Source organism: Leptosomus discolor, chromosome 4 (assembly GCF_034619465.1).
Source record: "Leptosomus discolor isolate bLepDis1 chromosome 4, bLepDis1.hap2, whole genome shotgun sequence".
Lineage (NCBI taxonomy): Eukaryota > Metazoa > Chordata > Aves > Leptosomiformes > Leptosomidae > Leptosomus > Leptosomus discolor.
The window spans coordinates 63,310,610-63,331,109 of record NC_141394.1 but is presented as its reverse complement, the minus strand read 5'-3'; the positions used below and the strand labels follow the sequence as shown (position 1 = coordinate 63,331,109).

General features: G+C 42.5%; 1 protein-coding gene across 3 annotated transcripts in view; it reads right to left on the bottom strand.

The window, feature by feature from the left end:
- CCDC149 (coiled-coil domain containing 149) overlaps positions 1 to 18,733 on the bottom strand; it is a 49,997-nt gene extending 31,264 nt beyond the window's left edge. For 2 of the 3 annotated variants that reach the window (XM_086464358.1, XM_086464357.1), the window contains exons 1-3: positions 18,662 to 18,709; positions 9,163 to 9,324; positions 8,583 to 8,621 (exon numbers count right to left, since the gene is read on the bottom strand). In XM_086464358.1, the coding sequence (XP_086320484.1) occupies positions 8,583 to 8,621; positions 9,163 to 9,324; positions 18,662 to 18,709 (249 nt within the window). Of the gene's footprint in view, positions 1 to 8,582; positions 8,622 to 9,162; positions 9,325 to 18,661 lie in introns of all 3 variants that reach the window. The other variant, XM_086464356.1, reaches the window with a different exon arrangement.
- Between the last annotated feature and the right edge of the window lie 1,767 nt (positions 18,734 to 20,500).

The window sequence follows — 20,500 nt, the reverse complement described above, 5'->3', positions numbered from 1 at the left end:
AAGGGGAGAAATCTATACAAGGAGAAAGGCTATTCATTTTTCCACCTGGCAACTTCTTTTCAATATTCATAGAACAAACACAAAATTCACTTAGAAATTCAAGACAAGTTACTTCAGCAGACAAAAAAGCTCCTATCATTTACCTGTGCAACAGAGAACAACTCTGTGAAAATTAGCCAAATTCAGCTTCTCTAGACTCAATTTCTTCAACAGTTTCTTTTGATTCTAGGTGAAGCCTTAAAAACATGCCTGTAACTGTCAGTCACTGTACTTCTTTCACCCACACTATTCAAAACTAACTCCAAAGCACTGACGAAGAGAGATTTCTGAGCCGTGGGTAATGGCAGGGAAAGACACAGAGGTCTATACCTTTCCGCTCTCTCATCTTGTCTTGCCTCCACAACAACCTGCAGCAGTGGAAACTGTTTCTTCTACCCTCTCTCAAGGCAACTGTTTGTAATATTAAGTAACAGATAGTGCTTCGTTCAAGGCTCTGATTAACTGCCCTGTATCAGGTAATCTTTCTAGAGCTCTGCCTGTCTCTGCCAACATTCAGTTTCCAGCAGGTATTCTTGAGCCTCTGCAGCATGCCAAGCTATTTGTTTTACATCCATCTGCCACAGATGGATCATAGCTTGTGATCATTGCATGTACCATAGAATCATAGAATATCCCAAGTTGGAAGGGACCTTTAAGGATCAGCAAGTCCAACTCCTTGCTCTCACAGGACTACCTAAAACTAAACCGTATGACTAAGAGTGTCGTCCTGGTGCTCCTTGCACTCGGACAGGCTTGGTGCTGTGAACACTTCCCTGGGGAGCCTGTTCCAGTGACCGACCACCCTCTTGGTGAAGTATAATTTGAGGGCAGTCCAAACCCCCACTGCAGTACTAGACATGAGAAACTGTCCCCATATTCCTTTTTCCTCTGACCAAAAGCACGACCATAGCCAACGATCCCACCAGAAGCTAGGAAGAAAGGAGAAAAAGATAGGTGTGAGAGTGCCAAGTGGGAAGTGCCTACCTTCATCACATAGGGTAAAAAGCACCACAGATCAGAACAGATCAGAGAATGAAAGATTCAATGGGATGGGATAACAGACCTCACCCTTTTCCACTTAGACTTTGTTAAAATTTGCAAGAACATTTTGGGGATAGAAGGTGGAAGAGAATCTCACTTTTAGCTACAGAGGAGCATCTGAAACTACTGATGAAAATACCTGTGTTTGTTAACATAAGCTAGTGAACACCTGTCAGACAGCAAAAGATCTTTGCTCACTTCTGACCGATAACCCACACAGATGGGGTGGCGGGGGCGGGGGGGGGGAAGTAACTCCAAATAGTCATCCCTGGCATTATGCACAACACTTGAATCTGGCTCCTCTAACAATTTTGCAAATCTAGCCACACATACACATAGTGCTATTTTTCTTCACACTACTTTAAAAATGATGGATAGTAACACAGTCTTTAATATAGCTCTCAATGCTCTTGCACATAAATCTTATCCGACACTTGAAAAAAAAAAAAAAGATATTTTAAATAAAAAGGTCTTTCTGCCTTTAGATACTGCCTGAAAAAGTAATTTGGCAAGGGGGGAAGAGGGGGAAACTTCCAACATAACTTTATAGTTTAAAAATATTTTTAAATACAAACAAGCATTTCTATCTTGCAGTTTACAGTCTTTTACATTTCTTTCAGCCACACCTTCAAACAAAGAAGAACACTGAATTATAGGGCTGACAGGAAAAAAAAGTTTGATGAAACATTAAGCACACTTGATGGGTGTGACTGATAGCAAATTTAATTGCAGTTTCTCCTCCAATGCATTCACATGATTGCAATGGCTGAATTAATACAGAAAAGCCTGCTCTGCTTACCAACTACCACTGTTCACTCCAAGGCAGAAAAACTGATGGCCTTCCCTAGCACTAGCTTGCTTATGATAAATAGCAAAAATTACCGTTTTTTCCTCTTTAACTTGAAAAACCATGTAGAGAAGACTTCTGAAATTATAGGTCCTGGGCATACTAAACAAAATACACTTAATATGCATCATATTTCCCCACAGAAACACAACAGCAAAAATCAAGGCCTTGCCAAGCAGTCACTTGACAAAAGAACAGAAGAAAACCCCCTCCTCCTCTGAGTATCTGCCACTCTGGGAACCAAGAATCCCACCACAGAAGCACATCAATCAAAACTTGACAAGGCTCTGCAAAACAAGAAAGGCTTGCTTAAGCTCACATACCTTCAAGACACTCAGCAAGCAGAAGTTTTATAGAGCTGATTAATAGAACCACAAAGCCATTTTAATAGTAGATATAGAAAATGAATACTTCTTTCCTCCTTTTCAACGTCTTCTGTGTGTTAGACTAGCATGGTGTTGTACAGGACCAAACACCACCGAGCCAGACCTAGAGCATTTGCCGAAGGCTGACAAACAAAACAAGGTTAGCATCAACTACAGACTCTTCTATGAGGCCAGTTTTTGCAAAACAACTTGTTAACATGCATCAGAGGCAACCGAGCATGTCAGTATGAACTACAAGTATCATAAGAAGTCACTTTGCAGAGATTTCTTCACTGCGAAGGTTCAATAAGGTACTTCAGTCCCCCCATACTTCATACACGCATCAAGGTTTTGCTGACAGCAGATCAACATAGTCAAAGGGAAATGATTAATTTGTTCTTATACAAAGACTACCATACTAGAATAGAAGAAAAGATTGTTTCATTGGCTTGTTTTATCAGAAATATTTTTGCTGCTTTGAAATTTTAAGGACAAGTTAAACTTTGAGATAATGCACACAAAGAATCAAAATCCCTTAAACATTTTGAGTGCTGTGGCTAATTAACAGAACATTTATTGAGAGTATTCAGGTGCAGGGGTGGGGACAAGCATCTCTCTATTCCATTAAGGTAAGACACAGCAACCAGAGGAGAGGTTGTTGTACACCTCAGGTCTGAACAGTGCTCCACATTTTTAAAAGGGACTATCACAGCTATTAGAGCAAACATTTCTTCTCTCCAAGCCTTGTGTTTCCTGCAGAATCTACTTGTCGAAGAAAACAACAGTGTTGCTTCATAAAGCACAACTCCTAGTGTGGCTAAGAAGTTCTAGGTTTTGCATACTGCCACTTGCTCCTGTCAATGCAGCAGCAAATTTCAGTACACAGAAACTAAAATCTCTCTACCAGCTGTGCTCTTGGGGCAGGCACATTTTGAAATCCACAGGAATATTGCTCTCTGCTGTGTTGCAAGGACAAACTATCTCACTGCTTTCCATCTGCTACCTCACACTATGGGAGTCAAACACATGCACCTACAAACCAGAGCAAAGTGCACAGGTCTAAGTTTGGCACAGGCATAACGTTTTCCATCTTCAAACCCTCTAAAGAGAGGAGGAAATCACATTCATCTTCACAGCACCATTGTGAGATAAATACAAAATGATTGCTTACCCTGCACTGTATTTTATCTGAAGATTTTATCTCACAGGACTCTGAATGCAGCTTTTGCACCTTAGCACAAGACTAGCAAAACTTCCCGAATTCATTAATTAACAAGAAATAGTCACACTACAGTCACACTAGTCATTTATTCTGATGATGTCAAAAATGTCACAAGGTAATCCCTGAAGTTTGTGTTGAAAGTAATTGTGACAGCTGAGTACATTAAGCCAGAAGCTGAAAGTGGAAGTGAAAGTGATCAAAATGGGCCCATTTGTGGTATGTCACATGTCACCTCCAGTTCTTCTGATGTTCTGCTTGCCTCAAAATACCATGCTCATGAACTGATTCATTAGCAGAAGTCAAGCTGTCTGACCAACATCTCGGTGAGCAGGTAGCATGCTGCTGTGATGACAATGACCACTGAAGCAGCCAGAGTCTTGGTTTGAATTAATGACCTTGGGACACCTACAGGTAACTACGAGAGTTAAGGACCATGACTTCAGGAAAGATGCACACAGGTTCTCTGATGAGACTTCTTGCCTGGCAAAAACAGCAGCTATCAAGCTGTGCTCTGTACTAGGACTATGTCATCATTATGTTACGAGGCTCATTATTAGAAACCTCAAAGAGGGTTCTATGACCATGGGACCCTCTCTAAGACTCCACAGCTGCTTGGAAGACACAGGATCCAATTGATTACATGAGGCAAAAGTATTTTTGCCAAGGAGAGCTTTAAACTAGAAATCATTGGGGAGAAACAAGGAGGCTTGGGATGGGGTAGGCAAGCCAAGAGCCTGGGATGATGGGAAGAGAATGGACATAGCAATTCACAAAGCAACTGAATTGAAGTGCACTTCCTTTGAGCACAGCATGTGAAGAAGGAAGCGCCTGCAGAACAGCCTTGTGGGGAAAGCTCTCAAGCCTGTACTGTGGAACTGTCACATTTGGATGCCCCTCAGAGGCCTCTGCTTTAACACATGCAGCACAGGGAAGACTTTGAAGTCTGTATGCTGTTACAGGGCTACAATCTCGTTGGGATCACACAGAAACGGTGGGATAGCTCACACAACAGGAGTGCTGTGATGGAAGGATACAGGCTCTTTAGGAAGGACAGCAGGAAGGCGAAGACGAGTGTTGCCCTTTACATGAGAGAGTAGCTCGAAAGCACGGACCTCTGCCTTGGGACAGGTCAGGAGTCAGCTGAAAGCTTTTGGGTCAAGATTAGTGGGCAGATCCACATGCATGCTGTTGTACTGGGTATCTGCTATAGATCTTCTGATCAGCACAAAGTAGTAGGTAAGGCCTTCTTCACACAACTGGAAGAAACTTCATGTTCACAGGCCTTGGTCCTCATAAGGGACTTTAGCCACCCAGTATCTGCAGGTATCTGAACATCACTCCCTCCCCCTTTTTCACTGTGAGAGTGGTCAAACACTGGAACAGGTTGCCCAGAGAGGCGGTGGAGTCTTCATCCTTGCAGATATTCAAAACCTGACTGGACACAGTCCTGGGCAACCTGCCCTAGCTGGCCCTGCTTGAGCAGGGGGATTGGACTAGTTGAGCTCAAGAGCTGCCCTCCCACCTCAACCATTCTGTGATCTTGTGATGTTTAGCTCTATTTAATTTGATTCCTCATACATTTAAAATACAAATATAAGCTCTCACCAGTGAACATATGCATTGCAGCTTTATTCTTGACACACAGCCCCACTGCAAATCCATTATCTCCAACTGAGTGGTCTCACTGAGATCAAATTAAGCAAAGCGTATTTAGGACTGTGGCCCAGCACAGGAATTTTCCTAACCATGCATTTTACTTCACCTTTGTTTATTCAGGGGACCTCATTTCTATTGAAAGAACTTCCATTTCATATAGAAGGTCAAAGGATTCACTGATCTGTTATTTCAACAACAAAGCTCCTCCCAAACTAAAGTTATACGGAAAATTTAAGCAACGTAGAAGAAAATAATAGTCAGCATAAATCAAGCTAAAAATCCCAACTATGTCTTTTTTCTTTAAGTTTTCCAGCATGCCAACACTGTCCAACAGATATCCAGTATTTGTTTGCCAATGTCAAAAATGTTCTGTACTGCAGCAAATGCATATAAATGGATACCACTGCAGAATGGAGAATTTATACAGGATGCACAATAGAGGCTCTGTAGAGAGGGGGACATTTTAACATGCCTTTCAAAATGGGGAGTGTCTATTGTTTGCCATCTCTGGTGAATTTTAACATCAAAACAAACTCTTCATTATTCCCATGCTCCTGAAACATTTCACCCCTCCATTCCTTATCCAAAAATTACCCTACACCTGACACTACAAGATATTACAAAACTACCTTCAACCGCAGCATTAATTGTGAATGTTTGGTAAGAGGGGCTAGGAAGGCACTGACAGCTCACAGGCTGTAATAACAACATTAATGGTATAACACCTACTGCCGGAAAAGAGATTTCAGGAGCAGTTTCTCATTTCCTGCTTTTGTTGGTCGGCAGAAGGCAATACGCATGGAGCAACCTTTGGATTGTGTCAGAGGTGAGTACCACTGCACACACAGCTTTGAAAGGGAAAACACCGCACAGCACTGCATGTTAAGATACCTTTAAGTAACACCAGTTTTACAAAAACACACTCTGAGTTAACTGCTTGCTGATAGAAATTGCCTGGTTACACGATACTTTCATACACAACATGAAAATGCTGTGTTGCAAAACAGGAAGAGAAGGCACAGAGTGGCAAACAGGGTATTTTAAGAAGTCACAAAGCGTAATTGATAATAAAGGTGAAAAATGAAGAGATGAAGGAGAAGGAAGCAGCAATTCAAAACCACCTATTACGTTTAAGGTTCCACATTGCAATTTCAACCGTAATTTCTCCGTTGCAGTAAAGAAATGTAACAGATAGCAAATAGTTCAGCACATCATTTTTTCATCTCATTGCTGACCATGAGAACAGCAAGCATTTTGTGTCACACTAAATTCATTATAGGATCAGGGTCTCTCTTTTTATAAAGTGACTGAGGCTACAAACTTCTTAGCTGGTGTGGGGTCTGGAAAACATGTCTTATGAGGAGCATCTGAAGGAACTGGGATTGTTTGGCTTAGTGAAGAGGAGTCTGAGGGGAGACCTTATTGCTCTCTACAGCTACCTGAAAGGAGGTTGTAGGGAAGCTGGTGTCGGTCTCTTCTCCCAAGTAACTAATGACAGGACAAGAGGAAATGGCCTCAAGCTGCATCAGGGGAGGTTTAGATTGGATATTAGGAAAAATTTCTTTATTGAAAGAGTGGTCAGTCATTGGAACAGGCTGCCCAAGGAGGTGGTGGAGTCACCATCCCTGGAGGTGTTCAAAAGACGTATAGATGTGGTGCTTAGGGACATGTAGTGGTGGGCTTGGCAGTGTTAGGGTAATGGTTGGACGATGATCTTAAGTCTTTTCCAACAAAAATGATTCTATGATTCTCCCAGCAGGCAACTAGGCTTCTGGGCAAAAAGGGGATGGAAGAAGTGCAAAAGAGCAGAGAGAACATCACTTTCTTAGGTGAGAAAATGGTAAGAAATGTACGTACAGTAATAATAGATAAATATTCGTAACTTCATTTTACTATTCTTCGATGCATTTTTCAGAGCATCAGAAGAGTAAACTACTAGTCCAGATTATCTACCTTGAATGCTACAGACACACTTCTCAGGAAAATGAAAACTGAAGAAGTGCACTAACAGCCTATTACTGTACACCCTAAAGTATATATTGTCCTTGGGGGAGACCTATAAATGACCCCATTTGAGAACAAGATTTTCTTTCACTGTTACCTAGCATGAACACATAACTTGCTCAGAAAAAAAGTCTCCCAGCTAGATTATTAAATGGCTTTCCAGACAATTGCCATGGTAAGATTTGCCAAAACTTAATATAATCACAGCTTCTGAATTTAGACTAAATTTTGCTAGTATTTTAGAAACAAGTGTCAGATTTATTTGTTTTGAAAGATGGAAGACAAATTAGAACAACATCCATGGGGTGACAAATCTCCCTTCCTACTTATCTCTGTAACGACCCATATACTGCATTGTTGGGGTTTTTTTCCCTTTTAATTCTTCAGCTCCAATTTTAGCATCAGAATGCACAAACCCATATCTGGTCATAAACTTTTACTAGAACTCTGTTGAAATAACAGAATTGCAAATAAATTATGCTAAATAACGAGAAAGTTAAATGATTCTACACTGATCTACTGACTTCTTGGCAGCTATTTGTTTAAGTGCCTGAAGGAGTAATTATATTGCCTCTGAAAGTTTAGTTTAAAACAACCAAAATCCTGAGCCCCTAAAATTTTAAGAAAATAGCAAGAGCTACATGCAAACTCCCAGGGAAAGGATGATGAGTAAAACTTCTGGTCCCTTAAGAGAATGCAATAACCATGTTTTAAACATGGTTTAAAACCTTTCAGGACTAGCAATTACAGTACCAATTTTTGTTCTTTTGGGTTGTCCTTCTCTCCCTGCTCACTCATCGTGTTTTGGGTGCCAATTTTATCTAAAAATTAAGATAATTTTAAGATATGACAACTAACACTCCACAACAGGGACACACTACATGGATCTCTGGGAACACAAAAAAAGTGAGCAGGCAAAAAGTTTTTCAGGGGAACCATAAAATGCAATTACCATTGTTCTTACCTTTTATAACTCATAGAGCCCAAGTGACCTGGGAGAGTACCTAATGGAAAACAGTTCTCACAACAATAAATTAACAATTATGGAATGCAGACAATGCATTCCCAAATTGCTTTTAAGTATGAGAAGTCCTGTCATGAACCCATTTTAGGCCCTAATACAAGAAGGATAAACATCAAGGAGAACAATCTCAAGTCTCTGTGCACTGACCAATTTCAGTCTCAGATGAACACAAAAGCAATAGCCATATATTCTAATTAACGATAGTTCAAGTATTTCAGAGTGAAACACGTTTAGACAAAAGAGCAAGCAGCCACAGTTTAAAGACTGAGCTTTTCAATAGACAGAAATGCTTGCTTTTTACCAGACTTCTTAGTTAGTATCTTCACATCACTGCAAAGTACTTTTGTAGCAGATAAATAACGTCAACTGAAAAATAAATCCTACCTGTTTCCTCTTTTCAGGCGGAAAGGATGGGTCCCCATCCTACAAATAAATGTAGGACATATTTTATTGGCAACTTATTTCTGAAGCCAGCAACTATATTAACTTTGTGGACCAAATTTTAAAGCACGTATTTTAACTAAACTCTTATCAAAATTGTTTCTAAAATACTGCATCTTGATTAATACCAGTAATATTAATTTCAACTCAAAAAATTGTCCAAGGCTAAAGATTTGTTTACATTTCTAGAACAGCAGGTCATTACAAATTTATGTTGCATTATTTTTCATAACGGTACATTAAGTTGCTGTGGAATAATAATACTGCAGTCAGTTTTTAAATGGAATTATGACTGAAACTAATTTCCTCAGAGCACACACTGTCTTTCTGTGTCTTATATAACAGGCACTACCTCATCAATGCGGAACAGATGAGTAATAATATGATCAGGGCTGTACAACTGCAGGACTACTGTAAACAAGTACCTAAACATTTTTAGAGCAGTCATTATGGACTTCTTTCCATTTTTTTTGAGGCTCGCCCTTGTCCCCTAATTATACAGTATTCATAAAGAACAACCTACAATCAGCTCCCGATACTTCTTTTTCAGAGACTGGTGTCGTTCACGTAACTGGTTGGCCATTAGCTTGTATTGGTCTCTTTCTTGTTGACAGGTGTCCAGCTCTTTGGAAAGAATTAGCAATGCCTCCTTTTTACTTTCGAGCTTCCTTTTGCACACCAGATACTGCAGAAGAGAAAAAAAACATAAATGTAACAAGCCATCTCTACCGCAGCCAGTATTGGATTCAAGAGGCTTAAGTTTTTCTCTGAAAAGACGGAGGAAGACTCTCTGTGCAAGATCAAAGTCTGCCACAAGTTGCTTAGCTTATTAATAACTATCACTGGAAAGCAATCTGTTGTATCAGAAGCCTGAAATCCATTTATAAGACCACATGCTCACCTGATCAGCGGAGTGCGAAAAATTCAGCAATTCAAGTTTCTCCACTTTTTCCTCACATGGGATAGGATGAGGAACCTCACAATTTGACCCGCAGCCATGGGAAGGCCTCTAGAAGGAAAGCCTTTGCAAATTCCCTTTTCTACTTCTGTCCACAACACCCAACTCCCAGTTAGCCACCAGCATTTCCCACCTCATTCCCCACTCCCTCCTCCTCCTCCTCCCTGCTACCAGCATGTCCTCTGGGCTCAGACTCCCACCCGGACAGTGAAACAGGACTATATTATAGCAGAAAGGGTAGCATGAGTGGCAACCAAAATGTACCTCGAGACTGAAACAATTACAGTGTGATACCCTACTGGCAGATGTAAAAGGAACTAAATAAGCTGTAATACTATACACATGTGCTTGCTGAGTCAAAAGAATGGGAGATAATGCAGGAATATTGCAAATACCCGAATGGGGAGGGAAGGCAGAGGTGAGCCTTCCCCTCCAGCCACTGCCTCTTATTGCGTAGGGCTCACGCACAAAGCAGAACATGCAAATCTTAGCTGTTCTGCATTAGTCTGATCTGCCTCATTGCCTTTCCCCACTGAGAAAGTAACGTATATACGTCATCCTTCCCTGCGGTGGCCGAGTGTTACTTATAGAAGCTTCAGGCAACTTTTTTCACTTAACGTGATGTTCAATCAGCAGATTCTTCTTACCCATCACCTGACACTGCCCATGCTAAAGCATATATTTCTATTTCTGATGTTACTCGCATAAGACGTGGCACTAAATACTTTCTGAATGTGCTCTGCAAGACACCAAATATCACAGCAGTCATGAAAACAATTTATAGTTTCATTATATACTCTGACAAGAATACTTCGTCATTATGGGCTCTTGCACAAAGCAAAAGCATCAGCACTTCCATACTGTTCAAATCAGTGCTGCTGTTCTGGATAAAAATCATTACTCTTACATACTACTTGCTTGGAATTAACTTTGTTAACCTCATTTTCAAGTCAATGAGAAAGGGAAAAGCAAGTTTGGTAGGTTAGTACAGCCAACGTTTTCCAAAAATGGTAAACGCTTAGTTGCAAAAATCGGGAAGGGAATGAGAAAAGCAATTCCAAGAAGGATTTGACTCTCAAAAAGGACACTTCCACCTTGGATTAATTTTAATTCTGGCAATACTGAACTTGAAATCCTGCCATAAATTTTCTGGATTATGATGCATTGGCATCAACAAAGGCAACTGTACCTATGTACTTATGTCCTTACTGATACCTCACACAAATGTCAAGCCCCTTGATAAAGCACTGAAAGGTATCGGAAGCTAAACTTTAATATTGTCAGTAAGTGATTATAGTGACATCGTAAACTGCTTCAAACTTGATAAAGTAATTCCTTCCCTTACAGTGAAGTACTTGCCTCTGACAATGTCCCTTCTTTTTTTCCAGTTTCATCTCATATCTTATTCTAAAATACGCCTTCCTAAGTTGTCTTTAAATACTAACAATCTGATATAGAAATTGCAAATAAAAATGAGGAACAGCAAACTTCACAATCACTTTCAAAAACAACAGCCCAAACCCCTGAACCAAGTAGCCTGTCCTGTTCCTTTAACAGCCAGAAGGAATGAAGCTGGCCCATCCAGCCAAGACCTAGGTGGAGTAGAACAGTCTATACAAGGTACACAGAGGGAGGGAAGCAAAGCTCGACATCTGGCCTTAGGACTCCCACACCACCAGCACGCACCTCCCAGCCTTGCCACCAGAGCTGGCACATGAAAGGGGGTCTGAGAGAGTCGGAAGCTGGCTGGAGCCTGTGGATAAGACTGTAAAAAATAATACTTATCAGGCCTAGTGCAAAACAAATCTTGCTTCTGCCATGAGTCACAGCTCTCCACAAAGGACACACAGAAAGCATAAAAGAAGGCTTCACTTTCTGCAGCAGCGCTGGTGGGGGCAAGGGAATTCTCCATTATCTATTAGGTTGAGGATAACGGACCATAAACAGATTGTGGGGACAGTTGTGTTCAGGGTCTACATGAAAAGGAATAATGATCTCCTCCTTGTTTAAAGTACAGTTTAACTTGATAAATTATATACTGATGATGTGCCATACGGAAGGAAGGGGCTTCGCATCCCTCAGCAATATACTGATTGGATTTTACTATAATAATTGCCACCTAGAAGACTTTTTGAAGCCATTTTTGCCTTTTGCATATATTGACTTTGACAAATAAATGGGTAAAAATAGTAATAATGTACCGTAATTTGTTTCCACGTGCTTATGGTATAAGAAACAATAGAGCCACAGCATTTCTGTGGAATTTCATTACTTGACAGAGCTGTTTCCAATTCCCATTACAATTTTTGAAGGAAAAACAAATTATACAAAGGCAGAACTCGAAGAGGTTATTCAATATATATGCTTCTGAATGTTGAAAAAAAAAAAGTACTAATAATAGCCATAAACTGACCTAACAACTGTACACCAGAAATGGATTCTACTCAGGGAAAAACTGAGTCCCACCAACAATTTCCCATCTATGGACAAGTCGGTGCAGCAAAATTGGTATGCTGTTAAAAGGAACATAGGACTTTAACAGTCTTTTTGGAGCAATGCAAGCAATAAGGAAAATTTTCTTATATAGTCTGAGAAAAAGCATTCAACAGACACTGCTGGCATTCACACAACGGTTTCTTCCTCTGCAACTGAAGGAAAGCCGTGATCTCATGCACTGTGTATCAGTGAAACAAACAAGTGAAATCTGTTACGCACTACAGTTGCTACAAAATATTCTTACTCTCTTTTGTTTCTTTTTAATTGATGTTCCAAAATAATCTTTGAGTTTAAAAAACAAAGTCAACCAAAAGCCAGCTGTTACACTTTCAATCTAAAAGCTACAACGTACAACTTTTCATATGTGTCGGGTGACTTTTATCTACCAATTCACTGTTATCTGCAATAAAGCAAATTATAATTGCTACAAGGAAGATCATAATAATTAAAGGAATATATATGACATTCTACATTACTGCCTGAACTGCTTTACAGCCAGATAACTACTTTAGTGAGATTGAGTAAAAAGAGACTGACATTACAGGAGAGTGTAACTGCTCCAAGGTGACCCTCTACATAGAACACTTACTATTTGTCCATTGCTATTTTTAGTGACAAATCTGGATAGATCTCATTAACAACGCCGTAGACATGGTCTAATAATCTGATGAAGCTGGGACACTGTCAAGGTTTTAGACTTTCTTTTTTTAAACCAACAAACACACCAAATTCCTATCACAAAATAATTTATTTTAAATTTGAGCAAATTACAGGCCTATGCTTGGGATTTAATGGCAGTTAATGTCAAGAAGGGAGATATCTAACTTTCTGAGGGTAAAAGCAGAGATACTATGTCCAAACTGTGCGTCGGAATCACTGTGGATTACTTTTTGTGTTCTCTCAACACTCCAGGACCTAGTGTCCTCCCAAATGCCGATGGGCCACCACATCGCATGTGGGCCTGGAAACCTATCATCCACTGTGCTCTCAGAGAAACTATGAACTCTACTCACCATCTTTCAGACAAGAGACCCAACTGCTATTGAACTGCTTGAAGTTTTACCAAATTTCTTGTCACTGTACTCTTGGAGGCAATTCTGTTGTGGAACTGACAAACTGAAGAGTCCCAAAATGCATTGCAACATCACTATTCGGGGTGTTTGGTGATTGTGTTTCAGTAACGTTGCTCCCCTTGACTTCAGATTAAACTGTTCAACTTATCTGAAAGAGTCAAGCACTCAAACCCAGAGAAATACACAATTATTGGCCATTTGCCTGCCACCTCATCTCATGTTCTCATCTCTGATAAAACCTGAGACAATGCAGCGTCCTTGGTTTTATCCCACAATATCAACTCTGCTTTTCCTGCTGCCCAGCGCTTGCTTCACTAGCTACCTCCCGACTGCTGAAACACAAAGCAGGCTGGTATCATTTCTTGATGATATAAGTGATACAAGCAGCTCCCCAGAACACCACATCTTGCCTTGATGACAGTATTATACCACATCACCTTCAGTCGTCATTTAGGAATTACCATCATCCAATTTGATTAGTCAAAATAACACTATTTCGTGATGTGGCCCAGCCCTTAAAAGTTTTATATGCTGTGCATTGGATTACATTATTAATTTCTCCGTGTTTGTTTCTCAGCATCCCTGTGGGTATCTTAGTCCAACCTGGAACACGGAAATATGAGAAGCAAACACTTGCTTTGTTGCCTCAAAGCCCAGCATGCAGGTCTCCATAGCACCTCTCCCATAGCTCCCTAGAACTTTGGAGAGTAGTAAGTCACAGTCACAGTCCTTTTAGCACTTCCACATCCTTTTCTGAATGACAAAGCCACTACGATGCCAACCCAATCATCTAGGGACCTCAGAGCATCCACTCCCCTCTGTTCCTCCCTACAGTCACTGGCCAACATTTAAAAAAAGCTCTGAAATTAGTGGCTCCACAGCCTATCAGGTCTGCTCATTTAGGTTTGGTGCATTACATTTCACACTCCGTTTGAAAAGGTAACATGACAGACAGTTAGAGAGATGTTTCATTATAAACATGAAAATCTCACTAATTTTTCTTCCTCTTCTCTCTTGTCCACATAAAAAAAACCCTGTGCAACCAACGAGAGAGGTATGCTCTGCCAATTACAAGCATGTTAGGTTTCTCACTCTTATTCAGAATTCATATCTGGAACATTTAGCTATTTCAACTACAACTACTGCTCAATAGTTGTGCATTTAATAAGTAATTCCCCAAAACACTTTCTCCAAGTTATAAGTTGGCAATTACTAGGCAAGGGATCTCAAGAGCACAAGCATATCAATTCCCTCTGTGATGCCAAAGACCATACACAGTTAATAATCAAGAAATAGCCTCTTGAGAATGAAAATTAAATGGAGACTAAATTTCTTCAAACTAATTTTAGGAGGCACAGTCACATATGAGTAGCTGTAAATAGCATTCAGTAAATGCTCTAATGTGTGGGAGGTGACAAGGAAAAGAGAAGCATTTTGACATTGGATTTAATTCTAGAAGTTGGCAAATCCGAGGGAGAAGCTAGCAGAAAGGACAGAGGGCAACCACTCTAGTCTTACGGGTTTCCTAGGAAACCTTCCTTGCTTCCAGTGGAAAACACCGCCAAAAGTACATGTTCTCCAAGCAGTATTAAATTAGGACTAGTGCCAACTCTCAATGAAGTGAATGGAAGCACGCTCACTAACTTTAGCAGAAAGGAGACCAAACTCGTAGAAGTCAGCTCTCTAAAGTAAGGACAGAAGAGGCCTTGCACATTATGTAAATGTGTGTTTTCCCTACCACACATGACCTGTCAGTACTGTTCAACTCATTCACCCCAAGATCATGCCACCACCTACTCCTTTCTCCATCACTGATTCTATCATCATCCTTGGATCAAATGATTCCAAGTTAGATTACATGGAACTCAGGCAAAAACTGAAATCACACTGTTCTCCACAGCAGAACATACAGAGTTGGAAGCTTCTACAACCTTTCAAAAAGAAGCCCCCAACCACCCTCAAACAAAGCTCATATATCATGTTTTTCATTCATATTCATGGGTTTTAGTTATGTTTCATCTCCCTTACAGACAGGAAAACTACGCCACTAAAGAGTTGACTCACATGAGTTTGTGTAAGTTGACAGCTTAGCATACCCATAAACATGGCTGTCAGGCTAAGAAGTAAGTATGGACATTTAAAAACACTTAAAAGCAAACAACAAAACCCTGCAACCAAGATTTTGATGACCAAAACTATTTTCAAGAATTTTGTTCTCCTCAGTGACAAGTATAGTACCCTTCCATGACTGCTTTCTAGCAGTGCACTCAGAAAAGCAACTAATAACTGTCACACTTTCCTCTTTTCATCCTCTTCCAGATGGGAGAGGTATTTTGTTTGCATCAAGGATTTTATTTTTTTAAAATAAGAGATATTCGAAGGCACGTTCAAAGCAATGGGCTGTACTCTTGGGACAGTATTTTGAGATTTATGAAGATCACTTCTTTCTAGAGGACTTAGGCCGCCATCTCAGTCCAGTCAGCAAGAAAGTTCTTGCTACAGCTCAGTTTCATTTGTGTCAAACAAGCAGTTATTGATCAGGTCTTCACCACACAGCTTCACACAGGCTTTTAAATATCCTAAACACGGCTCATTCAGTAAGGTACATGTTAGACAAAAACCCAGACTCCAAGCAAAAATTATGTGGTAACCCAACAGAGTACTTTACTTTTATAAATACTCATCCACCATCAATACTTGAACTCAGCTAAAGAATGAGCAAAATTATGTGTATTCTCACTCCTGAAGCTTGTTCTTTTGCATTTAGTTTGCAAGATTATCAATGGAAATAATGACTCCTTCTGCTCCTTCAGTATTTGCTAAGTTGGCTTTGTCCCGGTATGCCTTCCTATGTCATCCTATTCAGAGTTAGTTTAAATAATGTTCAAGGTACACATGGTGCAAAGATTGTTCAGGGCACACTGGGCCTGAAATGCAAGTGGCTGTAGAGTAAATGGAAAAATACCTAACCATGGAGGCAAAAGAACAAGCAACAAGTTGGTGATGAGCATAATAAAAGCAGAGAAAGATATGTGAAAGTGTACAGAGCAAAAGGCAGTGAAATGGAACAAAAGTCAAAAGGAAAAATAAAGAGTAAACACAGAAAAAGACTGGAACACACCAAAAACAACTAGCATTCTTCTTATCTAATAAAGAAAGGTCAAAAATATACAGCTTTATGTACCTATATGTAAGGACCAAAAATACATCCCATTGCTTTTCTCAACACCTGCAATACCTAAGACTTCTAACAATATTACAGTTGCTTTGACAAGTATTTCAATTACTCCTAGCTTTCAAATTTGGAGGGCTGAGCTTGTGGAAATGAAAAAGAATGTGACCATGGATCTGAACCCACCAGCTTCTGGTCTTTTATACAAAGATTTTGAAACGCATTCTATGTTTTAACTGTCCAGCATTAGCAAGGTGAGAATATTTGTTTAGAGCTACCATGTATTTTCGTGCCTATGTTATCCTATATTTTGAAAGCACTTCAAAATGTTTATGAAATGCTTAGGGAACAAAACTTCAATTACCCATCAGACACTGAAGCCAAGAGGCCTGGAGAAGCTCTGTATCACTGAGGGATACAGTAAACTGGAAAAAACTTATTACAAGTTACTTCAGAAGTTAGAGCCACTTTCTCACAGACCCATTAGGATGCTGGAGTTAATGGGTACATCGCACGAAATTAATCACAACAGTCAAAGGAAAAGGAAGGCAAAAGAGGGAAGCCTATACCCTGACAGCATGTGTTACAGAATTCACACAGAAAAACAGGCTGTAAGCGTGCTGTGGGAACAGAGAGAAAGGAAGGGAAAATGGAATATAAATCACTAGGCCTCTAATTGTTCCTGAAAAAAAGAAATTAGATGTATGCTTAAGTATTTGCACGAATGTAGCTTAGCACAGTCATTAAACTTCGCTACAATCAAGATGCCCCTAAACCAGAATGAAGTGTTCAATTTCAGGATTGCGTTTTTAGGTCAAATCATATAAAAAATAAAAATGTTCCAAAGTAATTCTAAATGAATAGGGACATTTCCTTTGAACAGACCTTGTGAATTGTTTCTATCTCTTACCCTTCTCTGCCACCCCCACCCCGAAATAAAACTCTGCACAACCAGAATATTACTGAAAGTACACTTTTCACTTTCTTCTGGATTATTTTGTGTGTTTGCAAGCACTTTGTGCATAGGTAGACTCCGATTCTGGATGTACCGTAGCAGCACAGATCTGGGCCCATACAAATTCCCATGGAAATCACTGGGAGAAGTGGCAGGTTCAGGACCCTGGACTCACAAATATTTTTGACAGGTCAGGGCCTTAAGCCATGCTCGCATAATGTAACAAAGGCAAAGCCCTCCTGAAATTACAGGAATTCACCTGTATGCATTGTATTCTAGGACAGTAGACCCAGTCTGGTTCATCTAGGCCCATGCCATTTGCACATAAGTTTTGTTTGCTAGCTGTAAACACAAAAATACTATTTTTATAGTTATGCAAAATTAATGCAATGCAAAATGCAATGCAAAAATCAGCATGCCAACCTCCTTCAAACTTCATGATTCTGCCTATTAAACAGACTTGACTTTGACAATATTACTTTAAGTTATACTGACCTCAAGTTGTTTTGAGTTTGGTAACTTATCCTACGTGAAAATGGGTACCTGTAAACACTGTGGATCCTTTAACGTGGACATAGTAGATAATAAAATTTTCTACTCTTATATTCTGAAAATCCTCTACCTGTTGAAGCTCAAGGCCGCGGTGCTATTACAGATTTTTCTCCCATTTTATAAATGTCACCATGGGCCATAAAACCCTTTCATCTGTGATGCAAGCGAAGTAAAAACCCAAAGCACACGCCAGAGGAGCGAACTCGCAGGAGCAGGCCCAGCACCCACGCCAGCTGCGCTGCTGCTGGACCCCACTTCCAGCCGGCAGCAGTGGGAGGCCCGAGGCCTCAGCCCCACCGGCCACCGCCACAGGTGGATCCCTGGCGATTTCAAGCCAACAGCAGGCTCAGCGCCTAAACCCCTGTTTTCTGGCAGCCGCACGGCAGTTAATACACGCGAGAAGTTGGCAGACACTCGTCCCTGGTATTTGGCAGCATGCAGGGGGGGTCGGGCCCGGCGGCGTGAAGGCGGTTCGTGGCAGGGCTGTGCCACACGGCAGACGTGGCCGTACAGCGCAGCCTTGCCAGGCTACAGATCAGCGAACCCCCGCCCCCGCCGGCTCCACCTGTCACCGCCCCAGCAGCGGGGGTCGGGGTCCCTCTCGGCCCCGCGTCGGGCCGAGTGCCCTCCCGCCGGCTCTGACCCTCGCCCCGGCAGTTCCCCCAAGGAGCAGGGCAGCAGCCAAGCGCCGTGGGGGGCCGGCCCGCCCGCCCCTCTTCCCCCGCGGCCCCAGGAGGGGCTGGTGCCCGGCGTCCAGGCCACGCCGCGGCAGGCAGGGCGCCCCGGCCCGCGGCTGCCCCCGCCTCGCCGCCTCACCTCGCTCACCAGCCCCTGCCAGTCGCTCTCGCTGCGGTGGGAGCTCATGGCTCCGGCGGGCCGCGGCGGCATGCGGCGACGACCGGCTCCGCCCGCCCCGGTCTTCCGCCGAGGAGCTTGCGGGGAGAGGCGGGGCCTGAGGCCGCCTCTTGCCGGCCGGCCGGGGCCGCCCAGCCGCGTCCCGGGCCCGGGCCTGCGGGAGCCGGGCCTGCGGCGGCGCCTCACCGACCGCGGCCTAGCGCGGCCCTGCCCGCGGAGCGGTGCCGGGACCCAGGGCGCCTGCACGCGGCTGAGTACCCCGAGAGCGTCGGGCAGGGCCGCGGTGCCCGGGCAGGAGGGCTGGTCTGCTGAGGAGAGCGTAGGTCACAGCACAGGCACCTGCCTGGGGCTGTACCCAGAGCAGGGTCCTCCACATAAGTAACATCAGGGCTCTGCTGCTGTCCCGGGCACTGAACAGCCAGACGTACCGGCAGAGCAGTTGATGAGGGGACGGGCATCGGAATACTGTACTGCAGTAGAGACTTTAATATAGAATCATAGAATGGGTTGGGTTGGAAAGGATCTTTAAAGATCATCTAGTTCCACCCCCCCTGCCATGGGCAGGGACACCTCCTACCAGACCAGGTTATTCAAAGCCCCATCCAACCTGGCCTTGAACACTGCCAGGAAGGGGGCAGCCACAGCTTCTCTGGGCAACCTGTTCCAGTGTCTCACCACCCCCATAGTAAAAAAATTTCTTCCTTAAGTCCAGCCTAAATCACCCTCTTCCAGTTTAAAACTGCCGTCCCCTGTCCTGTTGCAACTGGCCTTGGTAAAAAGTCCCCACCTTTCCTGTAGGCCCCCTTGAAGTACTGGAAGGCCGCTATGAGCTCTCCCTAGAGCCTTCTCTTCTCTAAGCTGAACAACGCCAGCTCTCTCAGCCTGTCCTCATAGGGGAGGTGCTCCAGCCCCTTGATCATCTTTGTGACCCTCCTCTGGACCCGCTCCAACAGGTCCATGTCTTTCTTACACTGGGGGCCCCAGAGCTGTACGCAGCACTGCAAGTGGGGTCTCACCAGAGCAGAGTAGAGGGGGAGAATCGCCTCCCTCGACCTGCTGGCCACGCTTTCTTTTGATGCAGCCCAGGATACGGTTGGCTTTGTGGGCTGCAAGTGCACATTGTTGGCTCATGTCCAATTTTTCATCCACCGTAGGTATTATTTGGATGTGACAAAAACCCCACGAATTACATACACATTCACATTGCATGTGTAAAGTAAGACACGGCAGGAGGACAAAGAGGTGGAAAACCATCTTCTCAAAACATGGTACTGTTACACGTCCCGCTTTGGGCACAGATCTCTATTGTCAGTTCATGAAGGTGTAAATAATGTTACAACCCAGGACTTGGTCTGGCTTCTTTTTCTCGCTGCCTGTGCAGACTTCTCCATCAGCACTGAAACCCAAGCACCTACCCTCATGGCTCTCCACACCCTTCCAGATGCCTCCATGGCTCAGCCACACCCTCTGCAGCCCTGAGGCCACAGCCACTGCATGGTATGTCCCCACTGATCAGGTCTACCTTGAGGCACATCATGTGCAATCTTTGTTGCAATCTTAACACGGCGAGTGCTCTCAGGACTTAGATTTTCCAGACAGAGTTCAAGTATAATTGCATGGAGTATTCGAGCAGTTTAACCCACAATTACTCTTTGTTTTAAATAACACAACAAACAGCACAAGACAACACAAAATATGTGTGCCTCATCTCTTACCACAATTTCCCCGCTGTTAAGGTTTATCTGTGGTTTGGCATTCAGGCAGAGTGTCCTTCTGTTCTCCGAAATGGCTGAGAGATCC